Source organism: Heterocephalus glaber, unplaced genomic scaffold (assembly GCF_053883595.1).
Source record: "Heterocephalus glaber isolate CG9 unplaced genomic scaffold, H.glaber_assembly_v1.0 deba00001509, whole genome shotgun sequence".
Lineage (NCBI taxonomy): Eukaryota > Metazoa > Chordata > Mammalia > Rodentia > Bathyergidae > Heterocephalus > Heterocephalus glaber.
Genome location: NW_028258325.1, coordinates 41,502,523 through 41,526,537, shown reverse-complemented (window position 1 = coordinate 41,526,537; position 24,015 = coordinate 41,502,523). Strand labels below are relative to the sequence as shown.

At 38.0% G+C, this 24,015-nt stretch overlaps 1 protein-coding gene across 8 annotated transcripts in view; it reads right to left on the bottom strand.

The window, feature by feature from the left end:
* Cwh43 (cell wall biogenesis 43 C-terminal homolog) overlaps positions 1-24,015 on the bottom strand; it is a 139,851-nt gene that overhangs the window by 40,343 nt on the left and 75,493 nt on the right. For 6 of the 8 annotated variants that reach the window (XM_087187615.1, XM_087187616.1, XM_021262367.2 and 3 more), the window contains 3 exons: positions 17,246-17,390; positions 13,293-13,354; positions 4,427-4,582 (listed from right to left, as the gene is read on the bottom strand). In XM_087187615.1, the coding sequence (XP_087043741.1) occupies positions 4,427-4,582; positions 13,293-13,354; positions 17,246-17,390 (363 nt within the window). The remainder of the gene's footprint in view (positions 1-4,426; positions 4,583-13,292; positions 13,355-17,245; positions 17,391-24,015) is intronic. The other 2 variants (XR_002396692.2, XR_002396691.2) reach the window with 1 other exon arrangement.

The following is a 24,015-nucleotide window of genomic DNA, read 5'->3' as shown; positions in this document are numbered from 1 at the left end:
CCCACCCCATGGACTTCAGGACCAGCACCAGCACCAGTACCAGTTGGTCCTAATGAATGCCAGCAACAGGCTGACAATTATACACAAGCCTGCAGGCCCACCCCAATGCCAGCCCAGCCCCTACTGGCTTGTCTTAAAGACTGAAGTCTTTTAATTCTAGAATAAAAGTTAAAAGACAAAAAGTTCTAAGCAGAATTATAGCTACAATCATTTGTTAATGGGTACATGATGTACAAAAGACGTGAATTGTGACATCAGTAACATAAAATGGGGGGGGGGTGGAGAAGTTAAAGAATAAAATTTTTGTATGAAGACAAAGTTATTACCAGCTTAAATAGCTATATTTTCTATAAGCATCATGGTAAATACAAACAAAAGAAAATTACAGTAGATAAGTTATCAAATTATAAAAAGAAGACAGCAAGACAGGAAGAATGGAACAAAGGAAATACAAACCAGTGAGAAGACAAAATTTTAAATGGCAGTACAAAGTCTTTACCTATCAATGGGTCAAATTATCCATTCAAAAAACAGAGTGGCCAAATGGATTAAGAAAAAAAAATACAATTCAAGTATATACTACCCATGAAAGAGACTCTCTTTAGCTTGAATGGCACAGGCCGAAAGTGAAAGGATGCAAAAGATCTTCCATATAAATGGTAACCAAAAGAGAAATGGTAACCAAAGATAGGTGGTTATATTTATATCAGACAAACCAGACTTTAAATCAAAAATGGTCACAAAAGACAAAGAAGGTCATTATATAGCAATAAAGTTGGTTCATAGGTTGAATATAACAATTATAAATATATGTGCACCCAACATCAGAGCACCTAAATATACAAAGCAAATATTAACAAGACAAAAAGGAATACATTGGTAGTAGGTGACTTTAGTACCGGGGTTCGAACTCCAGACATCATGCTTGACAGGCAGGCGCTATGTAGGTGACTTTAGTATCCTGCTTTCCTTTTTTTTTTTTTTTTGCATTACCAGGGATTGAACTCAGGACCTTGTGTTTGTGAGGCAGGCACTACACCATTGTGCTACATCCCCAGCCCCAGTATCCTACTTTCAACAATGGATCCAGATGAAAAAATCAGTATGGAAAAAAATGACTTGAACAACAGACTAAATGGATTAGACAGATACACAGAATATGTCACCCAACTGCAGCAGAATACAGATGCTTTTCAAACATACATGGAGCCTTCTCCAGGACAGGTTCTGTGTTAGGCCATAAAACAAGCCTTAACAAATTCAAGAAGAATTAAATCATATGCAGTATCTTTTAAAATCATAGTAGTATGAAACTAGAAGTCAGTAACAGCAAAAAAAATTAGATCATTAATATGTGAAACAACACACTGTTGAATGACCAATGGATCAAAGAAGAAATTGAAAGGAAAATTAAAAATTATCTTGATACAAATGAAAATACAATGTACCAAAACTTCTAGGATACAGCAAATGCAGTCTTAAGGACATTTATAGCAATAAATACCTACATTGAGAAAAACAGAAAGAGCTCAAACAATCTAACTACACATCTTAAGGACATAAAAATGGAATAGTAAGCTCAAAGTCAAAAGAAAGAAATAATGAATATCAGAGCAGAAATAATGAGAATATAGAAAAATAATGGAGAAAATTGATTAAACTAAGAGTTGGCTTTTGGAGAAGATAAAATCAAATACTGAATTAGGGTGGCCTTTAGCTAGAATTGCTGAGAAAAAAAGAGAAATCTCAAAACAATTAAAATTATGTGTGAAAGAGAAGACATTTCAACTAATACCACAAAACACAAAAGATCATAAAAGACTTGCTATAAGTCGGATATGGTGGTGCACACCTGTAAGCCCAGAACTCTAGGAGGCTGAGGTATGGGAATCACAAGTTTGAGCCCACCTGGAAAACTTACTAACTTAGCAAGACCCTATTTTAGAATAATAAAGAAAAGTAGAAAAGTACTGGGGATGTAGCTTAGTGTGAAGGCCCTCAGTTCAATTTCAATACCACACACACACACACACACACACTCACCTGGCATGCGCACACATACAATGGAATACTATTTAGCTTTTAAAAAGGAAATCCTGTCATTTGTGACAACATGGATGAGCTTAGAAGACATTATCCAGGCACAAATGACAAATACCATATGATCTCACTTGTATGTGGGCTCCAGAAGGATTGAATTTATAGCAACAAAGAGTACAAAGGTTGCCAGGAGCTGACTGGTAGGTCAAAGAATATGAAATATCAATAATACCATTATTGATTAAGTGCTGGAGATCTATTATAAAGCACTGTGGCTACAGTTAATAATAATGTGTTGTATATTTGAACCTGCTAAAGGAGATCTTAAATGTTCTCATCATAATTTTTAAATTAAGAAAGGACTTCTACTTATGCCTTTGTTGTTTTCATAACTAAACTGAGTGGGAAAGCAGACCTAGCCCTGGTCACATTTGCTTTGGCTCAATCTGAAGTTGTGATTAGCCAAAAATATTGTGTTTAGATTTCTTCACACTCTTTGTATATGAAGAATAAAGAATCAAAACAGATCTTGTTCATCCCAGAATATCTAGCTTATCATTTAAGAACTCATCTCAATTAGCCAAAGGAGAGAAACATTGTATTCCACTTCTATGTTACTACTACAAATTCTCTTGCTGCTGTTGCAGCTGCTGGATGAGACTGAGTACTCACCTGAAACTCTGTTAGGAGGTAGGCTCTACTGTCCCCCTGCCCCACTGCCTTTTAGGCAAGGACTTGGAGGTCTCCAGAGGTTAAGCATCTGGACCACAGCTCCTCTGCTGTTTGGTGACCAGAGTGGGGACTGGAATGGGCAGCTGGACCACATAGTCCAGCCTCTCCACAACCGTGTTCCATTCACACAAAATAACATAACTGCAGTCACAGAAGCAGACAGATGTCCTCACATTCAAAAACTCTGCAGTTTTTCCTTTTTGTAAGCAGAGTCAAGAAAGGCAAAGAGAATGCAGAAGAGTCTTTTCCCCTTAATAAAATGAGGTCTGAGAAACTTTTACAGCTATGAGCAGGTAAAAATAGAATAAGTGTCAAATGATTAGAATGTCTAGAATATGTCTTGTGTTTGGTTTAAGAGGGAATTTTCCTCTCATTATCCATTATTCCACATTAGCCATGTGGAAAAAAAGAGCACATACACAAAATCATATATTTTGCTTCAAATAAATTTCTCAAATTACCTCTACTAAAAATCAAGCAATCTGGGGACAGTGGTTCATGCTTGTAATCCCAGCTACTTGGTAGGCTGAGGCAGGAGGATCACAGGTTCGAGGCCAGCCTAATCAATTTAGTGAGACCCTGACTCAAAATTTTAAAAGGGCTAGGGATGTAACTCAGTGTTTGCTGGGTTTAACCCTCAGCAAAAAAAAAAAAATATATATATATATATATTTTTATATATATTGTGATATAAAATCTGTGATGTAAATTAAATTATCCATAATCCATAGTCTCATTTCTAACTGCATATTGGAAAGAATGTTTCAAATTCCAAAGTCCAGATACCATCTCAGAAGGTCCTGATGGAGTGATCTGAGGTGGGTCCACGGAATAATTTTTTTTTAAGTTTTCCAGGTAAATCTAATGTGTAGCGTGTACTGAGAATACAGCAACCCCATGATGCTAACAGACACTTCCTACTTAATAGCTCATCACTGACTAGCCACATCATCCCAGTGAAGTTACTTCTCATTTCCCAGCCTTAGCTTCCTAATCTATAGCCAGGTGTGGTGGTACACACCTGTGATCCCAGCACTCTAGGAGGCTGAGGCAGTAAGACTGCAAATTCAAGTCCCACCTGGGCAATCTGGCAATTTAGCATTTTAGCAGGGCCCTATCTCAAAATCAAAACTAGAAAGGGACCGGGCAGGTAGTTCAGTGCAAAGGCCCTAGGTTCAAACTTTAGTACTGCAAAAACAAAATAAAATAGGGGCTGAGGATTTAGCTCAGTGGTTCTGCCGCCTGCCTTGCAAGCCCAAGGACCTGAGTTCGACCCCTGGTACCAACACAAAACAAAATAAAACAGGGATAACATGAGTATAGCCCAGTGAAGGTTAATGGAGGTAACACACAAAGAACCCAGAACAGGTCTGGGACATAGGAGCATTCAAATATTCACTATCATGGTGGCACTAATGGTGATCACTATGACAGTGACGATGATGATGATCATGATGATGGGATCTTTTTACCTGGAGTTGAGAGTACAGCATGCAGACTATAACTTCAACCCCAATAGGATTTTATAATCTTTATCATTTTTTTTCTTATTTAGAATCAAATATAATTTCTAGCTCATTTTGAGGTAATATTTAGGTTCCCTTGAGAGGGTGTGGTCACTCATAACTGTAGTCTACAACATAAAGGCACTTACCTGGGATTGAAATGAATTTTCCTGGGAACCTCTCTGTGGTCTATGACCACTTTCTGATTGTCTCTGTAATTAATGGGGTCATCGGGGATCCTAAATTTGGCCATCTGAATTTCAGAATCACTTAGTTCAGCATGGGAAATTCTTGCGTAACCCAACCTGTAACAGAGATAGGGATCGTCTGTTAAGATTTTACTATCATGTAAAAATCTGATGTGTAGAACACATGCTTAGTGGGTAGATGGCCCTGAGTTCAGGGCCACCATATCCCACCTTCAAAAACCTGATGAGGGGGCCAGGGATTTAGCTGAGTGGTGCCACCACCTGCCTCAAAAGTGCAAGGTCCTAAGTTCGATCCCGGTACCAAAACAAAAAACAAAAAGCCTGATGAGATCTAGCAGATAGAACCTTCATTATTAAGCCAATTTCCATTTCTAACTTGCCTCTGTATATTGCAACTAAAATTAACTTGGCTTATTACTTCAAATATTACAAAAATATTGCTTCTATGATACAGTAAATGAGAAAAGACTAGGCACATAGATTTAATTAACTAAATAAATTTAGCAGCCTTACTTTTCTTTTTTATTCTAATGGTTATTCTGTCTATATAAATTGCTTCCCATATAATTATGTTTTGAGTTAATAACAGGATTTCTTCAGAATGACAGGAGTATACAAAATTCCTATATTTAATAATTTTTATTTAAGAGTATATGAAACTCTTATATTTAAAAATCCAAACACCACATGCATATTTTTGGCCATACTTACAAATCTAAAATCAAAGATTTCATATCTGAAAAAATTCCACATCCTGTTTTGGCTTAGGACTTTCAGTTCCATGGACTTTCAGCACTCTCTAGACATTATCCTAATAAATCTCACTGAGGAGCTCAGATGTAAAATGAGGGCACCACAGGAGCAAAGAATTCATTTAAATTTGTTTATATTTTGCCTCTTTCATTAAAAATTGCATTAGTTTTAGTCACTCCTTTATTCAGTGAAGTAAATATATATTGAGTCCCTATTACATGTAGTACCATGCCAGGTACTGGAGACAAGTAGTGAACAAGATAGAGGACAAATTAAGTAAGCACCTATGTATAAAATCTACCAGATGGTGACAGACACAAGTACTATAGAAGAAAAAGTAAGGCAGACAGAAAAGCTGTGTGACTGAGATTGCTATGGTATTTATAGAGAGTAGTCAGGGCATAACTTCTTATTTTAATATTGTAATATGGAGCAAAATGTTGAATGAAATAAGGTTCCTCAGACAAAGCTCTACTATCTTGAATCTATAAAGAACTTTTTAAAAATCAGACCCCCCAAATTTAAAGACCTAATCCAAAATGGGCATCTGAAAGGAACAGACATTTCTCAGACAAAGAAGTAGAAACAGCAAATAAACATATGAAAAAATGTTCAACATCACTGGTCATTCAAGAGATGCAGATAAAAGCAATACAGAGATTCCACCTCACCCCAGAAAGAATGACTGTTATCAAGAAATCAACCAATAACAAATGCTGGCCGGGGTGTGAAGAAAGAGGAACCCTGCTCCACTGCTGGTGGGACTGGTGCAACCACTGTGGAAACCAGAATGGAGATACCTCAAGAAACTAGGATTAGAGGTCCCATTTGACCCTGCTATTCCCCTGCTGGGTATCTTCCCCAAAGAATTAAAAGAATAATACCACAGTGATATATGCACACCTATGTTTATAGCAGCACAGTTTGTAATAGCTATATCTGGAAAACAGTGCAATTGCTCACCAACTGGTGACTGGATAAAGAAGATGTGGGGCTTTTTTAAATAAAATGGAGTACTATTCAGCCATAAAAAATGATAAACTAGAGACATTTATAGCTAAATGGATACAGATTGAGGCCATACTCTTAAGTGAAATAAATAGGACACACATGTGTAAATACCAAATAGTTTCTCTGGTGTGAGAAACTGAAAGTGTAAATGAGGACCAAAATGTATAATAGATAATGTGAAATCAGAAGAAAAGGTCCAAAGGAGAACGGGAAGTGGGGGTGGGTGGGGGGAAAGGAAGGAAGGGAAAGGAAAAATGAGAAAAGGAAAAAAATGGAAACAAAGTCTTTGTAAATCGGGAGGGGTGGAGGGGTTGAAGGAAGAACAAGGGAATGAAGAAAAATAAGAACAAAGATATATCATGTACAGGTACAAATTCCCAATGATGAATGTCATATAGTATACCTAAAATGTACCAATAAAATTTAATGAATGTTAAAGAAAAGAAAGAAGGGGCACAAGCCATATGGATACTGGAAAAAGAATGTTACAAGAAAAGAATAGCAAATGCAAAGGTCTGATATAGGCCTGTCCATGGTGTTTGTGGAAAACAATTCCACCACGATTGGAGACAGAGTGTATAAGGGAGAACTTAGACAAAAGTGAGCTTGGGGTCAGGGTAGGGGACACATGATGAAAATCCTTCCTTACCCCAATTACAATGAGTGAAATTGAAAATGCAATAAAAAATCTACCAACAGAGAAAAGCCCAGGTCCTGATGGCTTCACTGCTGAATTCCACAACACATTTAAAGCAGAACTATCACCATTACTCTTTAAACTCATCAAGGAAATTGAATGGGAAGCAAGGCTGCCAAACTCATTCCTGGAAGCAAGTGTGACTTTGATTCCAAAACCAGGGAAAGACACAATCCAAAAAGAAAACTACAGGCCAATCTCCCTAATGAACATAGATGCAAAAATCCTCAACAAGATACTGGCAAACAGAATACAGAGGGTCATCAAGAAGATCATACACCCTGACCAAGTCGGATTTATCCCAGGGATGCAAGGATGGTTCAACATTCATAAATCAATAAATGTAATACACTATATTAGCAGAGTCAAGGACAGAAACCATATGATCACCTCAATAGGTGCAGAAAAGGCATTTGATAAAATCCAACACCCATTCATGATAAAAACCCTACAGAAAACTAGAATAGAAGGTCTTTATCTCAACCTGATTAAGGCTATCTATGAAAAACCAACAGCCAACATCATGGTCAAAAAATGGAAACTTTCACGCTAAAATCAGGAACAAGACAAGGATGCCCACTATCACCACTCCTCTTCAATATAGTTCTGGAAACATTAGCCACAGCAATTAGAAAAGAGAAAGAAATAAAAGGAAAAAAGATAGGAAAGGAAGAAGTGAAACTGTCATTATTTGCTAATGATATGATACTTTACACAGAAGACCAAAAAAACTCTACCAAAATACTTCTACACTTAACTGACAGATTCAGTAGAGTAGCTGGATATAAGGTCAACACTCAAAAAACAATAGCCTTCTTATACATAAATAGCAGACTCGTTGAGAGAGAAATTAGGGAAACAATTCCTTTACAATAGCATCCAAAAAAATGAAATATCTAGGAATCAATCTAACAAAGGAAGCAAAAGACCTCTACACTGAAAACTACAGCACCTTGAAAAAGGAGATTGAGAAGGATATAAGAAAATGGAAAGACATCCCTTGTTCCTGGTTAGGAAGAATCAATATAGTGAAAATGGCCATACTTCCAAAACTGCTATATAGATTTGATGCAATGCTGATTGAAATTCCAATAATATACTTCACAGAACTAGAGAAAACAATCCAAAAATTCATTTGGAACCAGAAGAGACCTAGAATAGCTAAAGCAATTCTGGGCAACAGAGACAGGGCTGGGGGTATTACAATACCCAACTTGAAACTATACTACAAAGCTACTGTGACAAAAACACCATGGTACTGGCAAAAAAACAGACCAGATGATCAGTGGAATAGATTAGAAGATGCAGAAACAACTTCAGACATACTCAGCCACCTTATCTTTGACAAAGGAGCCAACCATCCTCATTGGAGGAAAGATAGTCTCTTTAATAAATGGTGTTGGAAAAACTGGATTTCAACCTGTCAGAGATTAAAACTAGACCCATATCTATCACCATGCACTAAACTAAGATCGAAGTGGATTAAAGATCTAAATATTAAAACAGAAACACTAAACTTGCTGGAAGATAAGTTAGGTAGAACTCTTGAAGATACTGGCATAGGAAAAGACTTTATGAACAAAACCTCGGTAGCATGGGAACTAGCAGAAAGAATCAACAACTGGGATTTCATCTTATTAAAAAGCTTCTGCACTGCAAGAGAAACCACCAACAGAGCTAACAGACAACCTACAATGTGGGAAAAAAATTTTAGCAGCTGTAACTCAGACAAAGGGCTACTATCTAGAATATATAAAGAATTGAAAAAAATCAGGCCCCCCAAATTCAAAGACCCATTTCAAAAATGGGCATCTGAAATGAACAGACATTTCTCACACAAAGAAGTAAAAGCAGCAAATAAACATATGAAAAAATGTTCAACATCACTGGTCATTCGAGAGATGCAGATGAAAACAACACTGAGATTCCACCTCACCCCAGAAAGAGTGACTGCTATCAAGAAATCAACAAATAACAAATGCTGCAGGGGGTGTGGAGAGAAAGGAACCCTTCTCCATTGTTTTTGGGAGTGCAGACTGGTGCAACCACTATGGAAATCAGTGTGGAGATACCTCAAAAAACTAGGATTAGAGGTCCCATTTGACCCAGCTATTCCCCTGCTGGATATTTTCCCCCCAAAATTAAAAGAATCATACCACAGAGATATATGTGTGCCCATGTTTACAGCAGCACAGTTTGTAATAGCTAAAGCTTGGAAACAGCCCAAGTGCCCATCAACTGGAAACTGGATAAAGAAGATGTGGGTTTTTTATAAAATGGAGTACTACTCAGCCATAAAGAACAAGAAACTAGAGTGATTTATAGCTAAATGGACGCAGATTGAGGCCATACTCTTAAGTGATATAAATAAGACACACATGTGTAAATACTGAATAGTTTCTCTAGTGTGAGAAATTGAGAGTATAAATAAGGACTAAAAGGATTCATAACTAATAATTGATACTTTGAAATAGGAAAAGGTCCAAAGGGGTAGGGGTGGTGGGAGGAGATGGGGAAAGGAAAGAATGGAAAGGAAAAATTATGAGAAAAGAAAAAAAAATGGAAACGAAGTATGTAAATAGGGAAGGGTGGAGGGGGTGAAGGGCACACAGGTAATGGGGAAAAAATAAGAACCAAGATACATCGTGTACACGTACCACCACCCAATGATAAATGTAAATGTATTATATACCTAAAATGTACCAATAAAAGAATTTAAGGAAAAAAAAAAAAAGGAAAGAAAATCCTTCCTTGCACACCATTATGAAGACTTCGGTTTCTGTCTGAGAACGAGATGGGAATCCGCTAGACGGCTTTGGAGCAGAGATGCACAATGGCTACTATGACAGCCTTCGAAGAAAGGACTGAAGCAGGGCGACCCATTAAAAGGCCACTGCATAACTTAGGTGAAAGATGAAGGGAGCTTCAGCCAGAGTGGTAGGAGGAGTGCTTAAATCAACCTGTAACTGCACACAGAAAGAGAAGGTAGAGGCAGCAAGTCTGTCCACGTGAAGGGCAAGAGAAGAGCTACAACTGAGCATCAGAGGTGGACTGGAGCTGTCAGATAGGTTCATACATTCGCCTAACTTTAGAAGTTGTGGTTCCTTGTAATTCTAAATCATTATCTCTGATAAATCTAGGTTATTTATCCCCCAAATCTCTAAAGTCAAAGTTTAAACCCATGTCACAGAAATCCCCTTTAAGTATATTCTCAAACTCCTTGAAGAAAAGGGATTTGACAATACAAACCTTCCACTGAAATAGGGGATCTTCCATTGCTGTCCATTATGAATTTATTAAGCACCTATAAGAGTGGGGCATGCACTAGGTGATCCAGAGAGAGAGCTTTCTAGACGCACTCAGCAAGAAGACAGCCATGTGCAACCAAAGGGAATAGCCCTCACCAGATACCAACTTTGCTGGCACCTTGATCTTGGACTCAGCCTCCAGACCTGGAAGAACATAAGTTTCTTTTATTTTAGCCATCCACTCTCCTAAAGAGAGCTCAGAAAGGTCTCAGAACTCAGCAATTAGCTATTATGGGCACTGGTTACTGTAAATACCTCTGTTTCTTGGTGAACAATAATTTTTGCAACTTGGAATTATACTTATTTCAATTTTGATTTTTAAAAATGTATTCCGATATTCTCCATCAAAACAACCACTTCTACCCATATTTAAACAGAAGCAATGTTATTAATTTGAGATATAAAATACTTTACACAAGTAATTTTTCAGCATCCCCACCTAAATTTTTTGTAAATGCCAAAACAGCATTCAAAGTATCTGTCCTGCAGACATGAAGGCAGGTCTTGGGCCTTTTTTGGGTTTCTTAGCCACTAGTGTAACCAAAACAATCTTAGACCATCTCAAGGGCCTCCTGGGCCCACCTCAGTGAGCATATGAACCCAAGGGTTGTTCGAGGACCAGTGAAGGTCATGGCCTTATAAATACAGTATCCAAAGTCCTTAATAAGGGTCCACAGATCTGCAGGATCTACTCCTTTCCCTCCTTGCCTCCCCTCTCTCCTACCCATACACATATACACTGCTGCCCTGCTACCTTCACTGTTTCTCAAATACAGCAGCGCTCCTGCCTTAGCACTGTGAAACTAGCTGGTATCTCTATCAGCAAGGCTCATCTCCCAGACAGCCACGTGGCCCACTCATTTAAATCTTGGCTCCAGTGTCATCTTGTCAGTAAGACTTACCCAATTCCCTACCTATAATTGCAACCCACATCCATATTCTCAGTTTCCCCTCCCACTCATCACCTTCTGAAATACTACATCATGCAATTATTGATGATGCTTGTCACCCACCTTTCCTGCAGGGCAGGGATCTTCTCTGTTTTGTTTCTTGCTATACTCCTGGTATCCGGCATCTATTATGCTCAATTAACACTTGCTGAATGACAAAAGGAGCATAGAACAGGAGAACCTAACAGTCTGCTCACTAAACTGTCTCTCCTAACTGAACAAGTCATCCCCTCACTGGGAGAGAGGCCGACTTTGTGGTTCTGAATCATCCCTAAAAGGCAGCATTATCTTTCAGAAATGCAGATCACAGATCATAAGGTACCAAGCTACTTGAGGATTGCACAGGTCAATATCAGCCCTTATCTTCAGGCCAAGGTGCTTCTGGGTGGTGAACTGCTCTGTACAAAGGAGAGCAAGGCCCAGAGAGGTCCACCTGAGAAGCCCATCTAAGAGTCCCCTATACTGCTCCTAGGAGGGTAGTGAGAGGGCTCCTGTCAGATACCTCCAAACAGCTTCAGCAGTCACCAGAGGGGCCCAGGCGCTTCAAGGGAGGTCTCCAGCATGATCTCTGCACTGAAGAATCCTATAGGTGGAGGCACCCTCAACCCAGCCCTGTCTGAGGAGATTTAGCTCAGTGGTTCTGCTGCCTGCCTCAGAAGCACAAGGTCCCGAGTTCAATCCCCAGTACCACAAAAATAAATAAATAAAAATTTTAAAAAAGGTCATCACACTAAATCCTCAAAAAAAAAAAACCCCAAAAACCCAGCCCTGTCTGCATGATCTGCTCCTACTGACCTCTCTGAGGCACCTCCCTCTCACTCTACTCCAGCCACACTGGCTTCCTTGTTGTTACCAAAAACCACTAAGCACACCTCCCTCATGTCCTTGCACTCTCTGGTGCCCCTGCCAAGTGCTCCCCCAGGCTCTGCACAGGCTGACCTCCTCCTTCCGTTCAGGCCACGCCCAAACATCACCGCATTGCACTTGCCACTTCCTGTCTGGCTGGCTTCTTTTCCTTTCATCATACTCAACTCTGTCTGGCATAGTCTATCATTCTCTTCCTGATTTGTTCATTTTCTGCCTCCTTTCCCTGGAATGTAAGTTCTATGATTGGCAAGGATTTTGTTTTGTTCCTATTGTACTCCCATGACTTAGAACAATACCTGGTACATAAAAAAATGCTCATAGAAAAGAGTGAATGATTACTTCCTCCTTTAGTTTTAAATCACTCTTCACTTTATTTAAAGAAATACTGCCTTCAAAACTAATTTGTATTGTTATATATTTGAATTTTGAGATCTTTCATCTGTATTATTTTGAATCATATACTATCTAAATGTATATTACTCGATATTAATATTTAATAAATACTAATCATAATATTACGAACATTTAACATGTAAATATTAAAATATTTGTTGTATATACCCTTAGATATCATTTTCAATATGGGATGATATTTTAAAAATATAACTTAACAGAGATTTCACCATAGTATAGAGGTAGCTGCAATAAGTTAGTTAACTAAGAGGACGTGATTAGAACCTGACAAAGCTGGATTGAAGCCCAGGGCTTTCCCATCCCATGGTCCCATGCTGTTTCCACCATGCCACACAGTCAAAAATGGGACCATTCCTACCATGCGTTGGCAGTTATATGCTTATTCTGCTTAATAGTTTACACAGTATCCTCATTTATATAATTAAGCTTAATTTGCTGAGCTATTTATCCTTTTTAAGTCATTAGGCCATGCCTTCAAAAAAAAAAATTAGAGTAACTAGCCAAATCAATGTTTATAAAAAGTAACAGAAATTAATTACTTCCATAAGGTTTTTCCTTCTAGGAGAAATCCACAAGATGACAGTAATAATAATATTTATTTATTTATTTACTTACTTACTTACTTACTTATTTGAGACAGGGTCTTATTCTGTAGTTTAGGCTATCCTTGAGCTCACTATGTAGCCCAGGCTGGCCTGGAACTCATGGCAATCCTCAGTCTCCTGAGTACTGGGGTTACAGGTATGCACCACCATGGCCAGCAGGAATAGATTTTAAAAGACCAAAATCCAAACACCTGTGCTCACCTGATCAGCCCCCGATACATAATATATTCACACCACCTGTCCTGATCTGTGCTGTCGATATCCTGTGAAAGAACAGAGAGGGTAATGTTCACAGCATAAAAACCAATGCCCTTTCTAACTGTGAGCTACAGTGATAAATCTACCTCTGTGCATGTTATTTTCTCTTTCTCATCCCTACTGATCCTTTGGGGTCCAAATGATTTGGTCATTCTACAGGTGTTTCTTGAGCACCTACTATGCTCTCCTCTATCTCTGCACTAGAGGCTGGGAATACTAAGATAAAGGTGGTCTGGAGAGGGCATAAGACAGGTATGTATATCTGTGACTCCAAGATAGGCCCCAGCACCCTGCAACTTTCCAAGTCTCTCATCCTGAGCAGAATGGAGCACATTTTCCCATCATCCTGTGTCATGCTCCATGCATGCCACCTTCGCCACAGTGTCAGTTATTTGTTTGTGTCTGCATCCTCCCCTCCTGAGCACAGGGACTTGGAATCACTTTTGGCTGCTGAGTATTTAGCATGAAGCCTAGTGTTCAGCAGGCAGGTGCTCAATCTGTGTTTGTTAAATTGAACTGTGGAAATAAACACATTTCGGGAGAAATCACGAGTCTTTTTGATATCGAAAGCTTGAAGGGAGGATCATTTTTCATTTTCAGAGAAAAACAGAAACATATTTTTTCTGTAATGTGTTGAGAAGACTATAAATATGGAACTTTTGTACTGAAGGAAGAAATATTCATTTTCTTCTTTTAAAATATCTATAAATAAAGATACACCTGACTGTTACTGCCTCTGAATTTTACTATTAAAATTTAATTTAACAATTTTCAATTATTCCTTAATCTTGTTAATCTTTATTTTTATTTATAGCACATGGATAGCATTTTTGTATATATGAAGATATTTCTAAAAAATTAATTTTAAAAATGTATAGATGAAAACAGCAAATAAATTTAAAAAGCACTGTTCTAGTTTTCCTTAGGAAGAGATAAAAATTTTAGTCATTTAGCTATTTATACTGAGAATAATTAACTAAATATCTGTTTAACTATTATTTTATTAGGTTTTTAAAGGATTCTGTCAAATTTTAGGACTGCAGAATTTAAATACTCATATTTTAAAAAGAAAAATATGTTCATTCAAGCATTTATAATTGAAATTCCTCTCCATATTAATAAACTCCCCAATATAAAAAGCAGTATCAGAATTCACTGCCAATCTTAACACAGCTTTTGCCTTTGCTAGTGGAAACTAACAGAGGATTAAATAAAAATCAAATAAAGTTCTTCCCTGATACCATGTATATCCTTTACACACACGCACACACACACACACACACACACACACACACAATGTGAGCACACCCTCCCTAATTAGGAAGCAACTTTTCCTTAGACTTGCCATATGTCATCTTGTCTAACTTTCTTTTGTACTTTACAGATCAGGTACTTGTACTTCTATCTTACTTGATTTTTTACATAGAGGCAGACACATTAAACACACATTATGTCAGGCTCAGAGGCTTTGCAGGCATTGTTTTATGTTTAATTCTTTTAACAACTCTATGATACAATGGATATTACTATCACAACTTGCAGATGAGGAGATTGAGGCCCAGAAAGGCTGAGTAACTTGTCCCCAACCGGTCAGTGAAGCTCCAGCATAGATATCAATGATGAGGGATCACACCAAGGGAGAGAGGCCCAGCACGCAGCCCCCAAATGTATGCCTGGGGCCATCCTGGCCTCTCCAGCCTCAGCAGAGTCATGAGCCTACTGCACAAGTAAACGTAGGGAAGAATAGGAGACCACCCAGGCAATCCACAGAATGGTGGGGAAAAGAAATGTTGCTTCAAGCTACTACATTTTGATGCATTTTTTTTACACAGCGATAGGTAACTGATACAGCCTGAGACTCCACACTCTTCAGTTTTCCTCTAATTCTTCTGAGCTCTCCTCACTCTTCTTCCTGAGAGAAGCTGCCTTCTCTTCCATCACCCACCACCCTCACAACAGCCACATTCAGGGTGGCTTTTTCAAGGGCTTCCCCTGGTCTTTCTTGTGTATTTCTCCAACTCTGTAAACAAAATCACCCACTTCCTTTGTTTCAGTGATCATCCATATTGTGGCGATTTCTTAATCCCTATTGCTAGTTCCAATGGCTGTCCTGAACTTCAGATCCATGTATCTACCTGCCTGCTGGACACCTCTATTAAAGTCCCATGTATGCCTCAAACTCAGCCCAAAGCTGAACTATCATGTCTTTGAAAAACTGTTCTTCCTTATGTATTCTTAATAACAATAATAATATAAACAAATAAATGTCATCATCATAAACCTTCTGACCAGAGCTCAAAAAAGGAGTCTAACATGACTACTCCTTGCCTTGTCCACAAATGTGGAGACTAACTCATGTCCCCAGTATGTACCATTCTTCCAAAATCATGGCATCTTTAGCTGGTATATGGCCATCAAGATGGAATATTTTATCTCCTAAGCTTCTGTGCCCCAAAGCATGGCTGTATGACTGAATTCCCACCAAACAAATATAAGAAGTGTCAGGACTCAGTTTCCTGGATCTTGCCTTTAAATAACTTGCATATTCTCATGGTCCCTTCCTCTAACATGCTAACTAGAACACGGATGCTATTCTACAAGACTGGTCCATAGGAGTGGAGGCCACAGGAGTGGAGCCACAATAAAACAGCACAAATTCCAGACACACCATTGGGTGACTTTACTGGTGCTGATTCACCTGCCCAGATATTTACACAAAGAAACACACTTCTCTCATATTTGAACCACTGTCATTTGTGTTTTCTATCACATGGTGAAAACCTTCATCATGTCATGCTGTCACCTGTCTTTCCAATGTTCTACTCTAACAAGAGTTGAAGCAGCCAAATCAACATAAATTCATAAGCCCTTTTCTCTGCAGATAGAGACAGGAAGTTAAAAATAAAATGAAAAGATCCAAGAAATACACATAAGGCTTAGTTATCTACAACAATTATATTTCTAATTATAAATTAATGCATTTAGCATTTTAGTGTCTCTTGAGGATTTGATTGTGTGCCACTTCCAGAGTTTGATTATATCTGGATACACTGATGAATTCAAGTATATGAAACCTGAAAAGGTAAAGACTAACTCAGAGTCATGTGGTGAGCCCTATCTGGATGACCACCATTCTCTACCTGATATTTCATTTTATCTTGTACTCTCAGCATCATAATTAACTTTCACAATGTGGCAGACTGTATATTCTTTTGGGTTTTTTTTTTTGGTACCAGGGATCAAACTCAGGACCTTGTGGCTCAGGCCCAGGCAGGCAGCAGCACTACTGAGCTAAATCCCTAGCCCCAGACTGTATAATCTAAACATAGTTACAATAATAGTTCATTTTATATATGGTATTCTTATAATGTGACTTTGGTATTTCTCCCATCAAGAGGTGAGGCTTATACTTCTTTCAGCTGAATGTGATCAGACTTAAGACAAAAGTAAAAGTGACACTGTAAGTCTTCAGTGACTAAGTCATCTAAAGCAATTCAGGTTCTCCCTGATTTTCTTCTATACTCATTCTCAGAACTCAGACACCATGGAGAGAAAAAAATCAAATCACATGTACACAGGAACCTGAGTCCCAAGCCTAAAGCACCAACTTTCCATCCATGAAAAATCTACAAAGGAGATTCTCTAGTCTCAGCTGAGCACCCTGCTGATCTGCATACGGTAGGGATGAACTAGCCTCCAGTCCCTGTCTACGTTGCAGATTTGTGAGCTAACGGATTCTGCTATTGTTTTAATTCAGTGTGTTTCCTGGTGATTTTCTGTGTAACAGCAGATAATCAGAATACCTATTAAATTGTTACACTACATTTCTTAAAAAACATGAATAACAAAGAAGCATTTTACTTGATAAATCAGAAATCCTATTATAATTGCATTACCTTTACATTGCCATGTTCAGTGAGCTGTTGATAATCTCTGGAACCAGGTGCTGAAGTAATATAACCCAGAAATATCACTTGATTAGAGGAATTTTTCAATAGTTTTGAAACAGCAATAGCTTGCAGTTTTCTGTCAAGATCATCTCTGAAAGAAAAATAATAATATACCTCTTTATTGTTCATGTGAGATAATTTTTTAAAAGCTTTAGGTAACTAAATTCTCAAAGAACATCTTCAAACAGTACAAATCCAGAGCAATACCTATTTTGGCAAATATTTTAATATTATACAAATAAAGAATGTATAGATACAGTGCTTTATTGGGTAGGCTGACAAATTGTTGACTAAGAACAATATGATCTTTCTTTGCAAGCCATTTAGAATCAAGTTGATTTAAATATTCTAAATACAATACTTGTTGAACTTTTTATCAGAAGAAATTACATAATGTGAGACCTTTCATCAGCATTACAGTTGAAGTACTAATACTCAAAAAAAGAAAGAAAAGAAAAAGAGGCAAGAAGACTGTAAGAAGGAGAACCCTAACATTCACAGAGAGCACCAGGCTTATGTAACCTACACAACTCCCTTAATTGACACTTGCTGAAATCCTCCTCAGCAATCCTGCGTAATACTGGATGGACATGTTGCTTTCATCATGCTAATCACGATAGACACAAAACAGATAATTAGACAGCCACATCCAGCTTTTGAGGACTTTACCATCAGTTTGGAGGAAAAATAGAACATCCTATTTTACATGATCCAGCCAGGAAAACTGAAACACTCCAGGTGTTTCAAACTCAGTGAATTTAATACAGGGAATTGGTTACCTAGATGACAGGAGGCCAAACAAGGGTCAGTGAGGCACCAAGAAGTTTAGCAGCAGTGAGAAATTAGTACCATGTCTATAGTGAGAGGAAGTGATATTACAGAGGCTGGAAGCCAGTACTGCTTGGTAGGAGGTGAAGGGTGCTACCCAGAGGAGCTGGGATCACCCAGAGAGGAGCTAGAGCCAAAGAGACTCCATGTTACCAGAGACAACAGAGAAAGCAGAGATGAAGTAGAGATAGAGACAGACAGAGACAGAGAGAGAGAAAGGAAGAAATACCCTGGCTTCTCTCCTCTTCCTGCTCTCCATCCAATCTTACATTAGCGCTTCCTATCGGCTAAACCCAGAAGCCAAGAGCTAAGGACTTCAGGCATCATAGCTCTCTGCAGTGTACAGATGAGAATAAGAGCAAGCAATGGATCCAATAGCAAACAGGCAGTGGACCAACACGGACATTTACTTAGAAAGAAAGAAAATAAATGGATGTTAAGAAAAACTGACAAAGGAAGGTACAGGGAGAGCACTGAGAACTGAGAAGATTGGGAAAACTTCGTTGAGATACGATGTGAAGACAGGATTAAGTCAGACAAATATGCGGAGACAGCTGAGTGCTATTAAAAGATGTCCCAAGAAATAGAAAAGTGACAAGAATGGCCATTTGTTAAACATATTTGATAGTGAGTTCTTGTAATTTCTGAAGGCAGGTGTGGCTCTATTTTTAAACAAGGTTAAGTAATATGCAGTGGTTGTTCTTCAACTTCCCTACTCAGATCCATCCTATGCCCTCCTCTATGCAGGAGGCTGACCACTGTCAGTTCACCTCCCACGCACCCTGACTGCTCATTTGCAGTTCAGCTTAGCCAACTGGAGGCAGCAGCAGATGAAAAAGTGGGAGAAGAGTGAAGTCCGGTGTTTCTTTCCCAGTCTCCCTGGCAGTGGCCTCCCCTCCTGGGTCTAGATCTCAGGGCTCTGGGAACACTTTCCTCGGTCCCTCCAGCCCTAAGGCTGTTGTGATTCCCCACTGTGACTGGCATCTGAGGGCCTTGGACCCTTACATGTTCCCTGGACCCTTCCAAAGTCATGGCAAGTACTCCTTGCTTCAGGTCTACAGTGAGTACTGTTCCTTCTAATACATGCAAGTACAGTTCCAGTCCACATCTAGGAAATTCAAAGCCACTGCACAAATAGTGTGTACATTCAGATATGTTCTAGCAATACATTACTGGGGGGAAATCTGTGAATTTGGTTTGACAGTTCTCAATATTATATATATAGGTAGATAGAGATATAGATTTTTTTTGGTTTTTTGAGACAAGCTCTCTCTATATATCTGTATCTTTTTTATATCTATATATCTACATCTTTTTCTTTGTTTGTTTTTTGAGACAAGTTCTCACTATGTAGTTCAGGCTGGCCTTGAACTTGTGGTAATCCTCCTGCCTCGGCCTCCTGAGTACTGGGATTACAAGTGTACACCACCACACCCAGCTAGGAGATAGATTTTATACAGTGATAATAATAAAAAGTATATGTACATGTATGAGGAAAGGATAAGAGAAAGAACAAATGTTTTATATTTTCTTATTATATTTGATATTTCACCAGTCCAACAACCCTAATATGTGAGCTGGAAAAGAGAATTTAGAAGACAACAAACTATAACTCACCAACATTATCCTTCAAAGCTAGCTGTAGTCCCCAGGCTATAGGTTCTGGGTTTTTAAAAAATCTCTCACATGATGCACATTATAGATTTAGAAAAACAATGGTGACTAACTGGTGGCTCTGTTAATTACCCAAAATATTAATTTTCTTTATGGTGTTTCCCTAAAAAGAAAAGCCACTATTTCCTGTTTATTGGTTGTAAAAGAGAAATCACATAGTCAGTGAATTAAACACTTGCTGAGTAAGCTAATAACATGCACAAGCATCCTGTAATTCATTCCTAATGAAATTCTCACATTTGTATGTCACAATCACCAGAAAACGAAATCTTTATTTATTCACTATAAGAATTTTTGTATCTACTTTGTTTTATAGGAAACAAAGGCAAACACAAGTACATAATGATGACTTCATAAGTCTTCCTCTGTTAACCAGCCTCTGTCACGTATTGGCAAGCTACAGTGTCCACAGACAGGGCCACAAGAGTGATGGCTCATAAGGACAGACTGCCTAGCTCACTGCTTGGGATGCAATGCAGCTTAACTCATGTTTGATGAACAAACTCTTTTTCAAGTTACCCAAGACAGCCTACTTTTAGAGTTGCCTAATTTGTTTTTAAAATAGCCAGTATTAACTGAGCACATACTACATTTATGTACTTTGTATGAGATAATGCATCTCATGTAATTCTCACAAGAAACCTATGAAGTAGGCAGCATCATTCCTGAGTTACACTAGAGGAAGTAGTAGCCTCAGCATGGTTAAATAACTCCACAAAGTATACATAGTGACTAAATTAGGATCCAAACCCTAGAATAGGATTGGAATCCCATTCTGCTCAGCATTAAACTACACTGCTTCCCTCCTAGAGTTATATCTCCTTAAAACATCATAGCTATTATTATTACACCATTGTTTCATTGTTATTTTTAAATCATATGCATATGACAAGTAAAAGAATAGAATAATCAGAGAGCTTTAAGTAAGCGGTTAATAGAAAGTTAGAAAAAGATCCTTCCCTCCTCTTCCAAGCACATTCTCAGGCCTGTTTCTGGCTTTTTGCTTCTTTTTCAAGTCTATTCTATACATTCTGGGAGAGGCTGGGGGAGAATTAAAAGGGACAAGGTGGAGGAAGGGAAACAGAAAAGGTGGGGATTTCAATCAGTTGCTTCTTAGGTTGAGACTTGTTATCTTTAAACACAAAATTACCACTATAAAGACAAACCCAATCCAAGTGTAATATAAGGTCAGTGAAATTATTTTTGAAGGCCTGTGCTTGCTTCATGCAAACTACTGGGAGAAACAGGCAATTCTCCAGCTTTGTAAAGAGACACAACACTTGCCTTCCAAATACTCCTCTTATTTCTAAGGAGACAAGCAAGAGTCTGATAGTAAATGGTTCATATTAACCATATTTAGGTAGTTTATTTATGTTTCTAATATTCTGACTTATTTCAGAAAATATTTAAATATGCTTTCATGATCCATATATTAGTATGAATAAAACTGTTTTGAGGTAACCAAAACAATAAAGGTAGCAGGTACATTGGTTTTGTTTAGATGAAATTGACAGTATAACAGTGTTGCTTTTCTAATGGTCTGTATGTCTTTTTAAAGGTCTGTGGACTCTTGTACCATTAATGTGGGCAGGGACTATATGTTTATGTTATAGCATATAGCATTTTACCTCTGGGTTTTAAATGACTATGCTTTAGTATGGTAGAGAACAAACTGAATACTGTTATTTTTGCTTTTACCACATATTATTATGATTGGCATTGGTCAATGAGTTAGTTCTAAGTCACTATTTGCGATTGTTAGTAATTGGGGACGAAATTCTTTCTTCATTTTTCATTTTCCTTGCAGAAGGACTGAGTTTTAAAAAACCACCACTTAGGTCCCCGCCTCCATCCCAGGCTCCTAGGGCAGAGAAGCTCAGCCAGACCCAGCACCTGGAAGGAAGCTCCCCTGCCACCATCCAAGCTCCTAGGGCAGAGAAGCTGAGCCAGTCCCAGAACACAGAAGGAAGCTCCCCTGCTGCCATCCCAAGCTGCTAGGGCAGAGAAGGTAAGCCGCGTGGGCTCCAGAAGCACCCCCACCTCCACCCTGTGGAAATGAGAAGACACATAAACAAGCCTCAAAAACAGACTTCCATATCACCTACAGCAACCCCAAAGTGAAACAAGATGGAACACTCTGATACTCAACCACCTGGACTCTCTGAACTGGCAACAAAAGAGGATCTGGGAAAAATAAAATCAGAAATAATTACTCAGATAACAGCAAAGATTTTGCTCATGGTGCAAGACATGATTAATAAATCTAGAAAGGACACAGATTAAAAAATAGAGGATCTGAGGAACATGATGGAATCCTAACATAGGAAACAAATGGAATCCATAAAACAGATACAAACAGATTTCCAAGAGATTAAAAACTCCACTGAAAGTCTGCACAGCAGAATGAACCAATGTGAGGATAGAATTTCACATATAGAAGATAAGATTGCAATTAGTGAGGAGGAAAAGAAAAATTCCTTTAAAATTTTAAGGGTACACGAGAAATCAATCCAGCAACTGCTAGACGATGCAAAGAAGAATAACATAAGACTGATTGGAGTCAATGAAGAAAGAGGAGAGAGTGCAGATGACATAAAAAAAACTGTTCACAGAAGTGATGGCAGAAAACTTCCCAAGGAGGGGAAAAGAACTTGACATACAGATAAGTGAGGCATATAGGACTCCAGGTAGCCTTGATCAAAAAAACCCTACACATAGGCATATAATAGTTAGGATTCCAGAAATCCAACAGAAGAACAAAATTCTACAAGCAGTGAGAGAAAAGAAACAAATCACATACAAAGGAAAGCCCATCAGAATCACAGCAGACTTCTCAATGCAAACGCTCAAGGCAAGAAGAGCTTGGAGTGATGTATTTCAAGCCCTAAAGGAAAACAGCCTCCAACCCAGATTGATGTACCCTGCAAAACTATCTTTCCAAATTGATGGAGAAATAAGATACTTTCATGATAAAGAACACCTCAGGAACTTCATGAATACCAAACCAGCACTCCAAAAAATTTTAGACAATACCCTAGGAAAAGACAATGAGGATCAAAACCCCAGGAAACCCAGCAGAATGAATCCATTGGGTGTGACAAATTAAACACAAAGAGGGAGAATCCAACAAAAAGAAAAAGTCATGACAAGGCTTTTAAAACTTTTGACTTCATCTCCCTAATGAGTGTATAATTCAATCTTATTATTGTACTGATTAGTATTTTTCTGATTCTAGAGTTGCACACCATTCCTTGTGCTATACTGGCTATTTATCATCTTCTTATGTCTACATTTTAATTGAGTTGTCTATTAATGAACTCTAAGAATTCTTTATAGATTCTGGTCATAGGTTATATACAATGTAAATATGGTCTGTTTAAGGACTACTTTTCATTTTAATGATGTCATTTAAAGTTCTAAATTTTGATGGAATCTCATTTATCAATTTTTTTCTTTTATACATCATGTTTTTTATATCCTAGGTAGTTCTTGCCTACCCAGAATTCATAAATATTTTCCCTTATAACTTTTTCTTAAAGTTTTATACTTTTAGGCTTTCTTATTTAGGTTCATAGATCCCTTCAAGTTATTTTCATGTATGGAAATAAAGGGTTGAGGTTAATTTTTTATATCCAGATACCAGGTGTTCTAGTGCCGTTTGCTGAAAACACTATCTCTTCCTCGGCTCTTGAATTGAGTTTATATTCTATAAAATGCTAATGTTAAATAATCTTTCAAAACTCAGTGGACCATATATGTGTGGTTCTATTTCTAGATTCTCCGTTTTATTCCAATGATCTATATGTCTTGCCTTACACCAACACTGCCTTGATTACTGTAGCTTTAGAGGAAGTCTTAAAATTAGGTACTAAACATCTTCCAACACTGTTTTTGTTTTTCTTTTTGTTTTTAACTTTTCTAGGTCCTTTGTACTCCTACATAACTTTTAAATTTCGATATCCAATTCTTCATTTATAGCACATATACATAGACCTGAATTTTTATATATACCTTGTGTTTTCTAATTCTGCTAAATTCAAGTATAATTTCTAGGGGCTCCTAGAGATTTCTTAGTATTTTCTCTGTAGATGATCATTTCATCTACATATAAAGATTTTTCTTCTGCCTTGCCAATCCTATCCTAGTTGTGTCATTTTATTGCCAGACTATTTTGGTTTAGGCCTACGTTTCAAAGTTTAATGGACAGTTGAAGA